The following is a 16,868-nucleotide window of genomic DNA, read 5'->3' on the forward strand; positions in this document are numbered from 1 at the left end:
TCTTTATGAATGTATGAATGTATGAGTGTACGTATGAATGTATGTATGAATGGATGTCTGTATGAATGGATGAATGTATGAATGTCTGAATGTATGACTGTCTGCCTGTATGAATGCATGAATGTATTAATGTCTGTCTGTATTAATGTATGAATGCATGCATGTCTGTCTGTATGAATGCATGAATGCATGAATGTCTGTCTGTATGAATGTCTGTCTGTATAAATGCATGAATGCACGAATGTCTGTCTGTATGAATGCATGAATGTCTGTCTGTATGAATGTATGAATGTCTGTCTGTATAAATGCATGAATGTCTGTCTGTATGAATACATGAATGTGTGTCTGTATGAATGCATGAATGCACGAATGTCTGTCTGTATGAATGCATGAATGTATTAATGTCTGTCTGTATGAATGCATGAATGTCTGTCTGTATGAATATATGAATGCATGTCTGTATGAATGCATGAATGCATGAATGTATGAATGCATGAATGCATGAATATCTGTCTGTATGAATGCATGAATGTACGACTGTATGAATTGATGAATGGTCTGGGTTGCAGACCAGATGACATTTTTCTGATGAGCTCTACCACTTCCTGCGGTGCTCTCAGTGTTGTGGTTGGTGCGCGCCGCTGGTCCAATGGGAGCGCAGCGGGGCGGTGTCGGTTTGTACTACACCGTGGACAAACTGCCGCCAACAGTAGAGACGCGTCTCCTCGCTCCGTCTGCCGCTGTTCAGCCTCTGTCTGCCGGTTAATGGATTATACAGTCTCCCTCCAAGTGCAACATCAGCTGGCGGTGTTCCCGACGCACTTCTACCAGGGCTACAGTGTGGAGTTACAGGTACTACATTTATTCTTCATCCCACTTTCAGTCCCGTCCTCTTCTCTCCTCTCCTCTTCTGCAGCCCGTTATACTGTGGTATAGGAGGCGTGCATGCATGCGTGCAGCTGGAGTGAAGTGTGACTTTATGGAGATGCTTTACTGCGGAGGAAAAGGCTCGGGTTGTCGTGTTGCATGCTGATTTTTTTTTTTTCCTCCTCACCGAGATTCTTGTTGCTTGCCGCCGGGGAGATGGAGCGGTGTCTGTCCGGTCGGTTGTTGCACATGTGGGGTTTTAAAAAGTGGAGGTTGACCCAACGTCTCAGAAACAGGTCGTGCATGCTGTCTGTGATGGGGGTGTCCGGCCGGGGACACCCCCCAGGTGCATCCCGGGCATCAGTCAGAGATGTGTCTTTACTCCAATCAGAGTTAAAGTCCTGCATCCAGATGCAAACAGCTGCCTGCATTGATGGAGGATCTGTTTTCAGAGTTTTCAAAATAAGGATAATTCTGCAGTCTGGCTTTTTTAAAATTATTTCTACTGTGGACAAACCGTAAAGTCAGCATGGATGTGCCATCAAGGTTGCTCTGCATGCAGGAGAGAGCAGTCGATTCTCTCAAGGTGACATTTAAAGTGGATTAGGAGAAGCAGAGATGGAGCCGAGCTGAGGGATAAACACACACCTTCCTCACCTCTGTGGAGCAGTTAACAGTGCAGAATCCTCATCACATCAACTCACATTATGGGTCATATAATGTCCAAAAGAAACTTTCCTTAATTGATTTTTTTCCCTTTATTTGTGGTAGATGTCAGACTGGAGGTAATAGTTTACCACCTTTTTATGTGGCATCATTACTTAATGTCTCTCTGTAGATACACCAGAAGAGAAAGGACTCCTGAAGGTGTCATTCTCTGGAAATGCAGTATATTGGTAAACATATTAGGGCTGCAGCCTATATGCAGGATTATTTTCATTATTGAATAATCTGTCTTTTATTGTCTTGATGAAAATGTCCAGTATAATCCCCCAGACTAACCGTCAAACCCACGGATGTTCAGTCATCTATCATCTATGAACATTGTTGTAACTTTCCTTAATAAATAACTGACACAATGAGTTGATTTTCCAAATAATTGCTGATTAATAATTAGTTGATTTGACTAATCGATCAATCGACTAATTGTTTTGAGCTGTAAAACAGAAAAACATAAAAATCAGTTCTTTTTTTTTTTTGCCGTATAGTTTATCCTCCATTTAGGACGTTGGAATTGTCCATCTCCGGCTGACACAGACAAGCAAACCAAACAGAAAATATAGAAGAAGCTTGTTCCAGTCTCTGCTTTAATGTCTCTCAGGTGGCTTTATTTTAAAATTAGATGCAGCATTAAAATGGTTGCTGGGTTTCTCATGCACAGCCCTGATATGTTTGTTGTTTTCCACCCAGATGGATGTACACTTTGATGTTCTAAATTAAGGCTACAACTCACAATTATTTTCATTATTGATTAACCCGCTGGTTATTTTCTTGATTAATCAGCTATTTGCTTGGTCTATAAAATGTCAGAAAGTGGTGAAAAAAGTCAACATCCCATCATGCTCAGCACTGTGTGTCTAGTTATTCTAGTTATAAATCAGAAATAAACATGCATTTATAAATGAATGAATTCATTCAAATAAATTGTGGCAGTGTATAAGGGCTTAGAAAATTATGATATAAGTATTTGATGGTCATCCCCATGCTCTATTATGTCTCATAAGTTATTGAAAGCAATTTTTGGGTTGATACCATTTGTTACACAGATTTGGTGCTAAATTTAAAAAATGTTTACCACTGGAGAATTGATAAAAATGATCAATAATCCCTCCAAATTACCACATTAAAGGCATAATATGTAACCATTGTCGGTTGCTCTTCGTAAACACACCTCATTCAAAGATGGCCCCTCCTCATCTTCGTCTCAACGAGAGGGAGAGAGAGAGAGCAGCGATGGTGGAGCGAGCTATAGAGTGACTGAAGAGAGGGAACGGCGTTAGTGGGAACAAAGCAGCGAATCGGAGAAATAAAACGTTATTTTCTGATTGTTTCCTGGCGGTTACATTCTAAAACACAAATAAATACACAACTTACTATGCACAGGACAGGAAGGAGAGGAATGGATGCAGATCTGCTGCACAGAGAGATAACAAGATGTTTTAGTGTCTTTGAAAACTCTCCATCACAGTATTGAACTTCGGTCACGCCATCTACACTTCAGAGAGCCGTGGTCTCATGATCTCAACATATCGCTTTGTACGGTAAAGCTGTAGCCACCGTCAGGGACTGATGGTGCATTCAGGTGCACCACATAAACTCTGAAAACTCAAATGGCCTCAAAGATTGTTTAAAACGGGAACATTTCTTCTTTTTTTCCCTTATATACATTCGTCATTATGTTATTGTTCCTAAATCTTGATCCTAAAATCACAACAATATTTTGAGGAAAACCCAAGATTCATTCAAGATTTATTATTGAATCTTGAGTTTTCTCATAATATTGGAATATGTCGAATTGAATGTGCATTTGATATCAAGCAGGAGCCAGTGAGTGTTCGGCATTTTTGTTGAAAAATTCTAATTAATTCATCATCAACATTAAACAAGTAGTAGTAAAACAAACTACAAAACATTTCTATGTATCTGCCGATTACAGATATTTCGTAAAGCGCCATAAGGGTACAGTAGGTGTCACTTTGTTCCAATGGTAGATATTTCATTTTGAAACAGGAGCCCTCCTTTTCTCCTTTTTCTCCTGCAGCACCCGTTCAACACATACTTAAGACCCAGATATGGATGATGTGTTTGAGTCTGCAGCCTCCAGCATGATGAGAAAAAGAATAATACAGCATCTCACCAAGCAGTGCGCTCTAAGCTCCGTCTCACTCTGCCTCATTTAAAGTTGACTCTCTCCCCTGAGAAGCTGCTTGATATCACATCTCCTCCTGTAAACCACAAGATGGCTCCATCTTGGCACCTTGGAAGCTTTCCTGAAATGTTTGACAAACCTGTCTCTCTCACTTCTACTCTCTTCGAAGACGCCACATGAAAGTTGTGCACTAAACAGCAACACGTTACAAACAAGCCTCAGATAGCAAAGCTCCTTCATCGACCCTTTCTTTAATATCCCAGTGATTTTCCTGCGTCTGTTCAGGGCCTCCAGTCATCCTTTCTATTTTCGAAAAACTTCAAGAGGGGAAAAAAACACTTCCATTATTCCCCCGCCTGCTGTCTGTAATTTGTGATGCCTATAAATAAAAGACTTTGAAGCTCAGCGCTTCCATGTCATCAATAATTGTTTGCTTTTGTGAAGTTAAAATTGCCCTGCTTCTTTGTTGCTTTCCGTTGCCTTCTTGCAGCAGTTGTTCACAGTTCTGTCGCCATTATTTCTTTCATAAAAGGTCAACTGAGATGGGTCTGAGGATTTGTATAAATAGCACACAAAGAAACAAAGAGCTCCAATAATCTCAGCTGAACACGCAGAGTGTAGAAGTTGTTTTGAAGCAAACAACTGAGCGAAGTCAGCTGCATCACAGCAACGGAAATGTTGCTTTATCAAAGGTGATGAATCTTTTCCTCCAGTTTTTCATAACAGCAGAATGGCAAATAAAACTTCAAAGTGTCCAGACTGGTTTTGGATCTGCAGAACAACATGTATCCGTTTTAACAACTAACATGCAAACTGCCTTCACTTGTAGTTTCTAAAAGAGACATCCAATGAAGCATCCAGGAAGTGACACCTATTCTGAGTATAAAACAAACCGTAGCACTTTTTCAAAGATTGTATTGAAGTGAAGTCAATGCTTGGCAGGATAACAGTTCAACTCACAAACCTGTGAATGAGCTTCAAGGTACATTTTTACCACCGAACAAAAAAATTCATGCTTAAATCAAATAAGGCAAATGACCAGGTAGTTTGAAAGGAGTCCAGCGATTCAGTTTTGCTCTTCTACCAAGTTGGCGAGCCGAGATAGAGAGATTAAAAAAAAGAATGATAGAATTTCATGCAGCCGCTGAACCCAAATCCACCCTCTGGACTTGCAGACTGAGGCTTTGCAAACTTCGATGAAATGTGCTCTTAACGCGCCTGAAGTGCTCACCGTGATCACGTCAAGTCTTTGAGGGTGCCAGGAGGATATAAGATGCAGAGTATGAGATGGGGCTTAAAAACCTCACTTGTTTCCATGGAAATGAAAGCAAGTTCTAATTTTTTTTTTTTTTAGCTGGATAGAAACCAACCCTGCTGGTCCAACTTTGCAGATTACAACTAAACAATCCCATCAGCAGAAATAAATATGGCAAATATAAACTATAGCCTGCAGATCGGTTGTTCTGCAATTATTGTTTTCGCTTCCATTTACATCGTCCCAATTATGTTTGGGCATCCATGGTATGCACCGAGCCAGCTCTCCACAGAAAGCCCCCTGCAGACTTGATGAGATGTGAGAATGTACCGTTCTGATAGAAGGGCATTTGTTGGTATCGGTGCCGGTACAGATCTTATTAAGCTGATCAGGTATCGGCCAGATGGGACTGATCCATGATAGATACAGTTTCTTTGTAAATGTCACCATAAAAATTCAAAGCTTCCACTATCAGTATAGTGACTGTGTGTGTGTGTCATCATGGCAACATGTGGTCCTGGAGACCATGGATGTATTAAAAGAACTGGATACAGCGTTTGAGGCGGGGCCCCGGTCATTCCTATGAGTGTTGCTCAGTGGCGCATGAAGCCTAAATGGCTCGACTTCCGTCTGGAAAAGTACCCGGGTCTTGGCAGATCTTGGGCAATTGGGACATGCGCAGTAGCCTCCGCTCGGTCACATGACTCGGTCACGGGGTCCCAACGTCACGCCGTCGTCACGGCTTGCGCTCCAGCCTCGGTCTGGGTCTCACTCACATGAACGGAGGAAGGGAAATAACTCTGGATTCAGCTATTAGTGCATTTTATTTTACAACTTTAAAAACTACATTTTTTAAATAAGGGCTATTAGAGTGTTCGTACTGGGAAGTTGATTCACCTCAAAATAATTTATCCGCTGAGTTACCGACGTCTCTTTCCCAATGTAAGTCTATAGGAAAAAGCATTTTTGGCCCCAACGGCATCACGTGACGGACACGGAAGTTGCAGTACCACCGTTTGGCCACTACGAAAGTCCGGATCGTTGACCGGTGCACTTCCTGGGGGCTTGCTGGAGACGCCTACTATAGCAGGAACTACCACAGAGGAGGTCTAGAGTGCTGTGCCGGGTGTTAATATTTCTGTCTGTGGATAGATAGCATCAAAACCATTCAAGATGCAGTCAGGAAACGATACAGGTGTGTAGTTGAGATCAAAATTAAGGGCTTGAAGATTGGTGTGGGCCTAGCAAGGTCGCCAGAGGTAGGGGGTAAGAAGTGGGGAAAGGGGCCATTGATCCTCCCACTTTACGCCCCCTGGCTCGATTTGGCATCGCGACTTGTGTGATCTCATCACAAGATGCTCTCTAGTTGTTACTGTGAGCACATTTTACAGTAACAGACTTACTTGTATACTTACGGGAGGATCTTTTTGATGCTCTTTCCATTTCTTACTGGTTTGGCAACAACACAGAAGAAGCCATTTCATGTTTACATCTGGAGAGAGGATTTATTGACTCCAAAGAACTTGGAAAAATAACATTCACATTTGGCAGTCAACCAGACACAAGGGAGAATGTCTCTAGACATTTATATTCATAAGAAAACATTACGGTTCAGCGGTTTGCCCAATTATCAATAATGACCCACATTTGAATTCTGTATTAATGCATATTTTAAAATGCTCACTTCGGGCAGTATCAATTTAGTTTATACTCAGATTTGAAAGGTAAAAGGTAACATTTCCTCTGTCGTTGACACAGGAAGAATTGACAGTGTGGTTGTGTTTTTGGTCCCGTTTGTTTATTTTTCATGAAACTTGGTGGAAGGATGCAGCATGGGTCAACGAAAAACCCAGTAAAGTTTGGAGCGGATCTGAATCTCGGGGTGGATACACAAGTTATTTTCACTTTCTTTAACATTGTGAGATATGACATTTTGCTCTCTGAGTGCCCTTCTAGTTTGACTGTCAGTGTTGGGTAAGGTTGCTTTTAAAAGTAACTTATCACATTACAAGGTTACTGCCATTAACTTGTTATGTTACAGCATTACCTAGTGAGAAAAGTAACTTATTAGAGTACTTTTGCATTAACAAAAATTATGGGATTCTTGGTTATATTGTCCATAGGGCACGTAGCCTACTGTATGCCTTCTGTACGCCTACCTTCTGAATGTATGGACTCAAGTGTCATTGCATAGTCTCGTCTACGGCGTCTGTAACGGTGTCTGAGTCACCTGCCATACACCGGCATCTTTCTCCTCCCCGATGCGCCTCAACACCCACCACTGTTGTTGTGTGTGTGTGCAGGTGCTTCTTCAAATGTGACAGTTCTTCGCAACTGACAGACCCTTATTCCCCAGGCCCAGTTGGCATTTCACTGTGATGTCGGGCTGCACAATTAATTGAATATTAACCGCGATCACGATTTTGGGCTTTCCATAATTAAATGAACATGATCGACCATGATATTGACGTTTAAAATGCTACGCTCATGGAAAACTCTGCTGCATTAATCAAACGATTCTTAAACTAACAGCCAGAGATGAACCGTCAATCAGCAGCCGATCGAAGGTCGCAACACACACGTGAGGCCGCCACATGATGGTTCAGTAACATCGCAACATGTCGTCGGTGTGGAGGTTCTTCAGGGTGAGCGAGAAGACATAAAGCTGCAATTTGTAACAACTGCAGGTCCAAAATAAGTCGTGGAGGAACAACCTTAAAACATTTGGAACAACTAACTGAATCAGACACTCAGTAATCACAGCGATCGGCTTGTCTGCCGACAGCATGGAGTTACGGAACTCCGTTAACGGAGGTTCCATTGAGTTACATTATGGTGCGTTCAACTCAGCATCATGATCACCCAATACTCAGTAAAAATTAGTATTGGGCGATGGTAAATTATAACGCTATCATGATGCGTTCAAATGTAATCCTGTAAAATGGATTTTTTGGTGAGAAACTTGAATAAATCCAGTTGTTTGAAGGAGATGTTTTCACAGCAAGATAAAATAGATATTGGAGAGGGAATAATGACCTGTTTAACTTCTTAACACTAGCTCTAAGCAGCTTATAATACATCATTAAAACTAGTAATGTCAAAAACGAAAATATTTGAATAAAAATACAATCATTTATTTCCTAATCATTTGAATTGCGTGTTCCCCCCCCCCCACAAATAACCACTATAGATGACAATGACAAATTTAAAGGATAACATTTAAAAAAAAATACGATTGGAATGAAGCACAACATGGAAGTAAAAGCTGCTTATTTAAATGTGAAATTGCAATAAAAATATTTTGATACTTACATGTTGACTTTGTATCCACCCTTGAACATGCCCTGTCCCCACCCTTCTAAAAGAAGAGTTCGGAATGGAAAGGGGTTAAATTCAGACTATAACTAGGCTAAATATTGTTTGTAGAGCAGCAACAGTAACGTTTACATCAGCAAAGTTAAAATATATGATTTTGTATTCCCTGATTCTCTGTTGCTGCACCAAGAGAATCTTTTACATTTCAGATAGATTAGATATATGGATCTACACACCTTACAGTCACTAAGGTTGGCTGATACCACATCTTAATGTCCGATACTGAGCATCCCTAACAGTCACCTTACAGTCAAGTGCTTTGTGAATGAGACTTAGTGAGCCTTTTACCAGAGGAACAATTTAACAGCCAGCTGTACTGGGTAATCTGAGAGCTACTGCATTTATAATCTCCTGCAACAGGTGTGTGCTGTATAATATCCAGGCTGTGATATTTCCTTGACAGTGGATGATTTGAGTTTGAATCATTCAGCTTGATGTTGTGCCTTCACTGGAAAGAATTAATCTCGTTAGTCTGACCAGTGTCACAATTTTATTGTCGCACCGACTCAACATTTGCCCCTAAATGTCTACTCTGGCTGAACACCAAGCTGATTATATTACTGAAGTGCAGGCAGTGTGCCCAGAGTGCGTGTTAATGTTTTCACTCAGCAGATCTGTGGACGGCGTTTAGGTCACGCTGCATGGGAATAGGCCACTTAGCAGCAAACACAAAGTAACTGCTCATTGTTTTGACCTAGAGGCATGGCATTACAATTTGGCGAGCCTTTACCTCCCCGAAGCCAAAGCAGCAGAATGACAGAGACAGAACGGGAGGCAGATCAGTGCACTCCCGTTCTCTGGGGACACCGAGTACAGTACAGTCTCTGCTCTGTGACTATGTGCTGCCTCTGGATAATTTGCAAAATCATTTTTTGTGAGTTTTTTTTGGTTATTCATGGAAACTGTTTTATATTTTACAGATTACCCATTTACACACTGACTGTCGATTGTTCTCACAGATAATATCTTCTGATCAGCAACTGCATTATTTGAAGGTAAAACTCAAAGAGAGTCCATCCTTGAAGTTGCTAATAATCCGCAGGAGACAGTTTGACTTGGGTAGGAAAAGCATGTTACTAACATTAACGATGGCTCAGTTCTATCGTCTATAGTCCCAGTAAGCCTACTTCAAACTACTGACGAACGCAGTATGAAACTGTTAAATTGATTTATTTTGCACTATGCTAGGCCAGACTAAGCCTTTAAACCACTATTGCATTATTATCAAAAAAATACAACTTATTGAGCTTGGAATTTTTTTTTTGGTTATGACCGACGTTTGTTTTCTTTATAAGATACTGCATCCACCAGCCTTTAAACAATCTACAGGGTTCCTACGCAGTATTGAAAATTATGAAATTTGATTTTAGTAAGTTCCAGGTCTGGATAAGTGTGGAAAAAAAGAAAAGAGAGTATGGAAAAAATATTTGTGCGTTTGGAGCAGGCAGCCAGCGCAGCCAAAATGTTTATCACTGTGTGAGAGAGCGCGGGCCAGAGCGTGATGTCGTTGAACGCAGGGCAAGAAGTATGGCGTGCGACTGAACGCTTACTCCTACGCAGAGCTACCCCTATATGCCCAAGGACAAGAGGTCTGACAGCGCAATGTCGTCCAACTTTCTGCGTAGGAGTGTGGACTGAACGGCCAATTTTTATAATACTGCCAATATTCAAAATCTACACAATTGATTTCTCACCTCAAAGTGAATTCAGTGATGAAAAGAGGTACGAAAAAAACATTGCATTGTGGGATACAGTAGGCGAGATAGACTGGTCCGATGCATACTGAAGATATTTTCCAAATCAGTACGACATCCGGGTATTTTTGGCATACTGTATATTTTGCTTATGTTTACATACTGCATACTACAAGCTGCATTTTGGCCCAATCAGTACGTACTACTAGTATAGTATGAGGTCAGCACAATCAGCTGCTAAATGAGATTCAGCCATCGTTAATGTTATCAATTACACCTGTATTTGCAGTGACATGCTTTCTCTGTTGTGCCAGTTTTTAGGTACAATCTCTCTGTATTCCACGCAGGATTGAGGAGTGTTTCGTCTCTCAGCGTTACAGACAGTTTGTGACTTTTAGATGGCATATCTTTCAGCCGGAGGAGGATTCTTGCCTACTCTGGGTTTTACACTAATACCTGGCTCCAGAGAGCTGCATTGGAGGCCCTCCAAAATTCATGACCGACATGCTCACTTTACTCCTCATCATCGTTCACTGTCAGCAACAGGTCAGCAAAGATAACAACCATTCATTTAAAAAAGTACAATTCTTGCCATTGTACCATATCAGTGATTGATTCTTTCTGCTGCGCTGGGCGTTAAAAACTCATCTGTTTCCCTTGCAAAGTCAGACAAAATGAGAAAAAAATGCAGGTGGTGTGGAGGGGACTTGTGGAGAATATGAAAAATTGGTGGATGACCGCGACCTCTGACGACTTAATCATCACTGGCTGTAGTGCGTATTTTGTTTGGATGCTTTAATTTGCTGCACATCAGCACTGTGGAAAAGTGGATGATGTATTGGTTTTTAGAATTATACATCTGCATCTGAGGAGATGCTCCAAAGAGCTTTCTTAAAACTTTTAACATTTTCTCTCAGCACCAGGTTTTCAGAGACTGGCTAAGCTGGAAAATCTTCTCTAACAACATTCTAACAATCATGGAGCTGTAAAACTCTGCAGAGGAAGTCAGAATGGATGAATTCATTAGCAGCTCTGAACAGCGGCAGCGTTAGCAGCTCTCTGGGTGATTTAGAGACTGACCGCTCTAATGGAGCTGTGGTCAGAGAGGAACTACTGTATGACCACACTGGCCTATATTATACTATACTATACTGTACTGTACTATACTATACTATACTATACTATACTATACAGTATACTATACAGTATACTATATTATACTGTCCTATACTATACTATACAGTGAGTATAATATACTATACTATACTATGTTGTCCTATACTATACTATAATATAATATACATTATACTCTACTGTCCTATACTATACTATATTATACTGTCTTATACTATACAGTATACTATACAGTGAGTATAATATACTATACTATACTGTCCTATACTATACTATTCTTTACTTTACTTTACTATACTATACTATACTGTCCTATACTATACTATACCATACTATACTATACTATACAGTATACTATACTATACTATAGTATAGGACAGTATAGTATACACAGGAGCAAATGCTATACTGTCCTATACTATAGTATAGGACAGTATAGTATAGGACAGTATATTATACTGCCCTATACTATACAGTATACTATACAGTGAGTATACTATACAGTATACTATACTATACTATGCAGTATAGGCCAGTGTGTTCATACAGGGAGGAACTACTGTATATTTAATAAAAAGGCCAGATCATCAAAATGCTATATCATGGCAGTACAGGATGTCTAACCCTATCCGTGAGCAGAACTAAAACTATAATTATGGACGGTTTTTTAAATGTTGTGATTCCAAACATCTTTTATGAGAGTGTCTCGATGAGTCATGTAAAAACATTAAAAATGTGTGTTGGGCTCTGAGCGCTGCCAAAACACAGGTGACCTACACTCAGTACAGTGCCTGACCTCATCCTCATCCTGCGTCGGTGTAGATAGAGCACCGAAGCTGCTGCTCCACTAGCCTGCTGCTCATGCTACGCCTCCTGCGTAGACGTGGTAATTTACTGTTGATACAAACCGAACATTTCCTGCCGCTGCCTCGCATTCAGCTTTCCACCAACAGACCGGCAGCTTTCATTATGAAGCTGCTATACGACAAGCGATGTATTTGTTAGCAGAGTTGTGTTGGCAGTGCTATTGTTCAGTAAAAACTGGTCTATAGTGTGCACTGTTTGGTCAGTAAATCAGTTTTACATATTGCAGGGAGGAATAGTAAAAGAAACGATGGCCAGGGCGGGCTAGTTAAAGGCTATTGTTGAGAAAACCAACCCTTTACTTTGCCATGCTGTCCTGTGGAGAACCATTTTCACAGTGCTCAAACAGTCACAGTTCCTCACAGCTCAACTCAGCGTGAGTAGTACGACTTCCATGATACCGAACATTATTTTATTTTTGTCGGTTGTGTTAGACAGAAGCTGAAAGGTCACAATTTGGTAATTTTGTGTGCCTGTGGAGAAATGCTTTGTAATAAGAATCGCTGGTTGTAATTACAAAGCATTTGTAGGGGGGGGGGGCAACTAGTTCTCAGTGATTATGGAATAGTATTTTTTGCTTGAAATGCACATCCCTAATTATGAATATCTCACCCTAACAGCCAGCAATAACTCACACTACATTCTTTAAGTGTCTTGAGAAATATGCAGACTATGATCCTTTTTTTAACAGAACCTCATTATGACTTTTACTGCATTGAGCTCTTCAGCAGTTCTTTGTGACAGCAGCTCAAAGCCACGGTGTCCCAGCACTCCTCTCTCAAGCTGATACTCCTAATGTGTGGAGCAGGCAGCTATGATTAATTGTCACTTGTAATACCGCATATGGAATGAATGACCAACCTCTGATTTATGACTTACCTTACTATCATGCGTGTGTAGTCATCATTCTCCATTAAACTACTCTAGTCTACTCTTTATTGTTGAAGGGAGAGCCGGCCGATTTGTCTGTCAGTTGATTTTATTGGCCGATATTGGCCTATCAGAAATATATTGGTATTCTGCGAACATGTTTTCCGATTTGCACCGATATGAACACTCGTTTTACATTACCATAATTCAATAACATTGTTTGGGAAGCTTATTAATATCACTATCGCTTAGTTTCCCCAGAAGGGCACACACTGCACAGCACTGTAGCCTGCAGCGTTAAAGTCAAGAAAAATACATATGTGCATATATATATATAGATATATAGATAGAGAGAGAGAGAGAGAGAGAGAGAGAGAGAGAGAGAGAGAGAGAGGTTGCATATGAGTTGCTATTTTACTCTAAAGGTATTTTAAAAAATAGTTTTATTATTTTATTAGCATTCATCTATCTGAGGAAATCCAAACTGAATAGGACTAAATGACAGTAAATGCATTTAATATTAAATTGAGTCCTATAGTAAATGTGGCTCAACATTTGATCCATGTATGTATTTGTTGATATACATACAATATTTCGAGAATAAGTTGTATATTTTAATACGACAAAGTACTTTTTCTTGTAAATTTAATTTTTTTTTTTTATTATTATGACTTTTATCATGTAATTATTACTTTTTGTAGAGTGCTGTAGATTGCAAGTTGTTGAAGTATACATTATCACTATTTAAAGAAAAAAAAATAGTTTTGCCAATAAACAAGGAAAGTGAGTAACTCTTATGATGATAAGCTGATTAATAATAACTAATCTTTAGCTGTGTGAAAAGCACAGCAGAAACATAATTTGAAATCAAGCAAAAATAAGAAACATGTTAGTACAATATACAGATTGTTGCCTTGAATTTCAGCTTTTTCAAATCTTTCATTTTTACAATATAGGCTCTGTCTGCGTTCTGACATTTTGGACTTCCTTCCTCTCTACACATGATTTATTGTCATTGAATGGCTGCCAAGTGAGCCCAGGACTTGCAGGTCAAAAGCAAAAGCTCTATCTTACCTTTTTTATAATTTATAGACCTACTTAATTCTCCTTAAATTAAAGTCTCTTTGTCATGAATTATATAGGGTCTATCTCCTAAATGCAGAAATGACCAAGTGAAAGTGGTGCAGTGGGAGTGTTTTAGGATGACACAATCATCGGATCCATTATCCCACCGCGCATGTCTTTTCAGTAGACATTACTCCTCTTTATCTTTACATAGACAACAGTTGTTGATGATACGGTATATTAATGCTCTGTATATTGAATAGAGCACCTTTAAATGTATAGACCTACTTGCTTCGTTATAGACGTTGAGCTCTGTTTTTGTGAATCAGTGCCTTGGTGCACTTGGTGTGGCACCAGTGTGGCCACATAAAAGCACAGCTCCTGCAGAGTTGGAAACCGATTGGGCTGGTGTCAGTTATGACCTTTAAAATGCCTCTTTTCCTCTCCGTTTAAAGCACTGGGCTCTGTGCTACAGCTCTCTGACAGTTTATTGATGGAGGGAACAGTCTGGGGCTGATCTGCCTCAACAGCTTCTCATAAGAGGAATCTGAGGTCTCTGTGTGGGACGTGCTGAATCACGCCAAGTGAATACAGTAGCACTTTAAATTAAATTAACTAAGGAGAGGTACATTTTGGTTTCCATATTGTTCTGGTTTGAGGAGACCGTTGCTCAATGTAGAAAAGGTTAAGTGGTATTTGGCCGAGCCAGGTAGCGTTGTGTTTTCAGCCAAGGTAGCAGCGGTCTGTAGGAATGGCAATGACAGTCGGTCGGTCGGTCGGTCGGTCAGTCCACCACTTTGGTCCAGACTGAAATATCTTGACAACTATTGGATGGATTGCCATTAAATCTTGTTCAGTCATGGTTCCCAGAGGATGAATGCCAATAGCTTGTTTGATCCTCTGACTTTTTGTTAGCACCACCAGCAAGTTGACTTATTTGGTTTTGAGTGAAATATCTCAACAGTGATTGGATAGATTATTAGATAATTCACGGCTTAATGACTTTGGTGATCTCATTCATTCATTCATGGTTTACAGATGATAAATCCTAGCAATCTTGGTGATTCATTATCTTTTCATTTGTAGTTACCAGCACATGGACTTGTTTGATTCAGGGGGATATGTCAAAAAACAACTATTGGATGGATAACTATGTAATTTGGTACCGATATTGGTGTTCCCCACAGTTATAACTTTGGTGTTCACTTTTTCTCACAGTCAAGTTGAAGAAGAGTCCCCGAAAGAGACACATCCTGTGTCTGCTGCACCATGCACTATGGGCCATTAGTGCCCGTAATAATTAGTACTTTTATCAAAAGTAATTTTGGTCAATCTGTCAGGGAAAATAGGATGCCAGTGGTCTTCCTTAAAACTTGCCATTGGTATCAAAGTCAGTCTTCTTGTGTCATGACAGGAGCTTTGCCTTGTGGAGCTGGTGATCTGAGCTGTCCTACTGGAAAAGCCGGTATGAGTCCAGTTCGTCTATGCGGGCTTTCGTCCAGCTTCTCATTAGGGATGTGACAGTGAGGAAATTTTCCCACCGGTTAATAAACTTGTGATAACACTGGTGTTACCGATTACACCGGACATTTTACAAGAAAAGATGACGGTCAATATGAGTAGAGCGCTTACTTTGATCTTTACAGTCGGGTGGCGGTGTGTCTGACCTCTCCGGTAGAGTTTTTGCTGCGGGGCCGCAGGAGTTTACCGAGGGCCAAGCACACCGTACTGTACCGCTCCATCCTCCTCGCGGCGATGCCTCATTAACATTATGGTTCCCTTATAGCATTGGGTTTGAATCTGAAATATTGCCAAATAGACGTGTTTGCTTTTTGCTTCAACACCAAAACCTCCGCCATCTCGCAGTCTGTCAACTCTCTCTCATCCCGTGTGTGAAATCTGACACCTGCTACTCTGAGCTGAGACTCCATACGGAGCAGACACATTCACTTTCAGATTGTAGTGTCCGTCGTCTATCTAACTATCTATTGATAAAACAGTGCTGATACGCCAAAATGAACTAAATGAGATTGAATTATGTTAAAAAAGCAAAACGACGGTGGGGGCGGTGGTACGTAATGTAATCGGTGTGTGCCCGACCTCCATGTAACACCGGTGACACTGACTACCGCGACAAGCCTTCTTCTCAGTGTTAACAGCCAACCTAACGAATTACAGCTGACCTTTTATAGCTGCTGGGCAATCACTGCTGTGACCTCCCGTTCATCTCTGCACTCCCTCCCTCCCACTGTCTCACCATGCAGCTTCCTTTATACCCCCCCCGCCCCCCAGCCTCGGGCTTTCAGCTATGCGCTGCTTGCCTCGGCTGATTTGCTGCCGGCTCATCATAGTCGAAGACAGATGGTGAACAGTGTTGACTAGGTGTGAGAAACAAGCTGCCTTCCTGCTAATTTGATCGTCAATGCGAGGCACTCTGCGTCGTTCCCTCTATGCCGTCTCTGTCTCCTGTTTCTCCAAAGTGGCATTACGACTTCTGTAATGAGCTCAACAGCTGCATTGATCCAATATTGATGATTGAATTGAGTAGAGAACCCCCTGTTTGGTTTACAATGCGATGCCTTCCCTTATCCAATTACACTGGGTGGAAATTAATATTTTTCTCAGCATCTCATTTAGAAGAGAGTCAACCTCTTGCAATTACAGTGTGAATCTGACGAGGGAATTCATTAGCTTAATGAATCGATCGCCAAAGGAGAGGGACATGTTAATTCAGTGAGCAGCGGTTGCTCTTTGGAGAGCTGTACTTCACACTCAGCAGGACTCTTCTTGCTTTCCTTCCTGTGCTGCTGAGTGATAGACACACGCAGGGGACAAGGAGAACAGGGATGCTGGGTATTATTTTCATACTTTTAAA

General features: G+C 40.8%; 1 protein-coding gene across 4 annotated transcripts in view; it reads left to right on the forward strand.

Annotated features, from left to right (window-relative positions):
• Positions 1-636: 636 nt before the first annotated feature.
• The window catches only part of zmat4a (zinc finger, matrin-type 4a), a 134,166-nt gene continuing 117,934 nt past the window's right edge, over positions 637-16,868 (forward strand). For 2 of the 4 annotated variants that reach the window (XR_012594242.1, XM_074637633.1), the window contains exon 1: positions 637-852. Coding sequence is in view for 3 of the 4 variants with exons in the window: in XM_074637633.1 (XP_074493734.1) it covers positions 766-852 (87 nt within the window). In the remaining variant the exon portion in view is untranslated. The remainder of the gene's footprint in view (positions 853-16,868) is intronic. The other 2 variants (XM_074637634.1, XM_074637635.1) reach the window with 2 other exon arrangements.

This window comes from Sebastes fasciatus, chromosome 6, assembly GCF_043250625.1.
Source record: "Sebastes fasciatus isolate fSebFas1 chromosome 6, fSebFas1.pri, whole genome shotgun sequence".
In the NCBI taxonomy this organism is placed as follows: Eukaryota; Metazoa; Chordata; class Actinopteri; order Perciformes; family Sebastidae; genus Sebastes; species Sebastes fasciatus.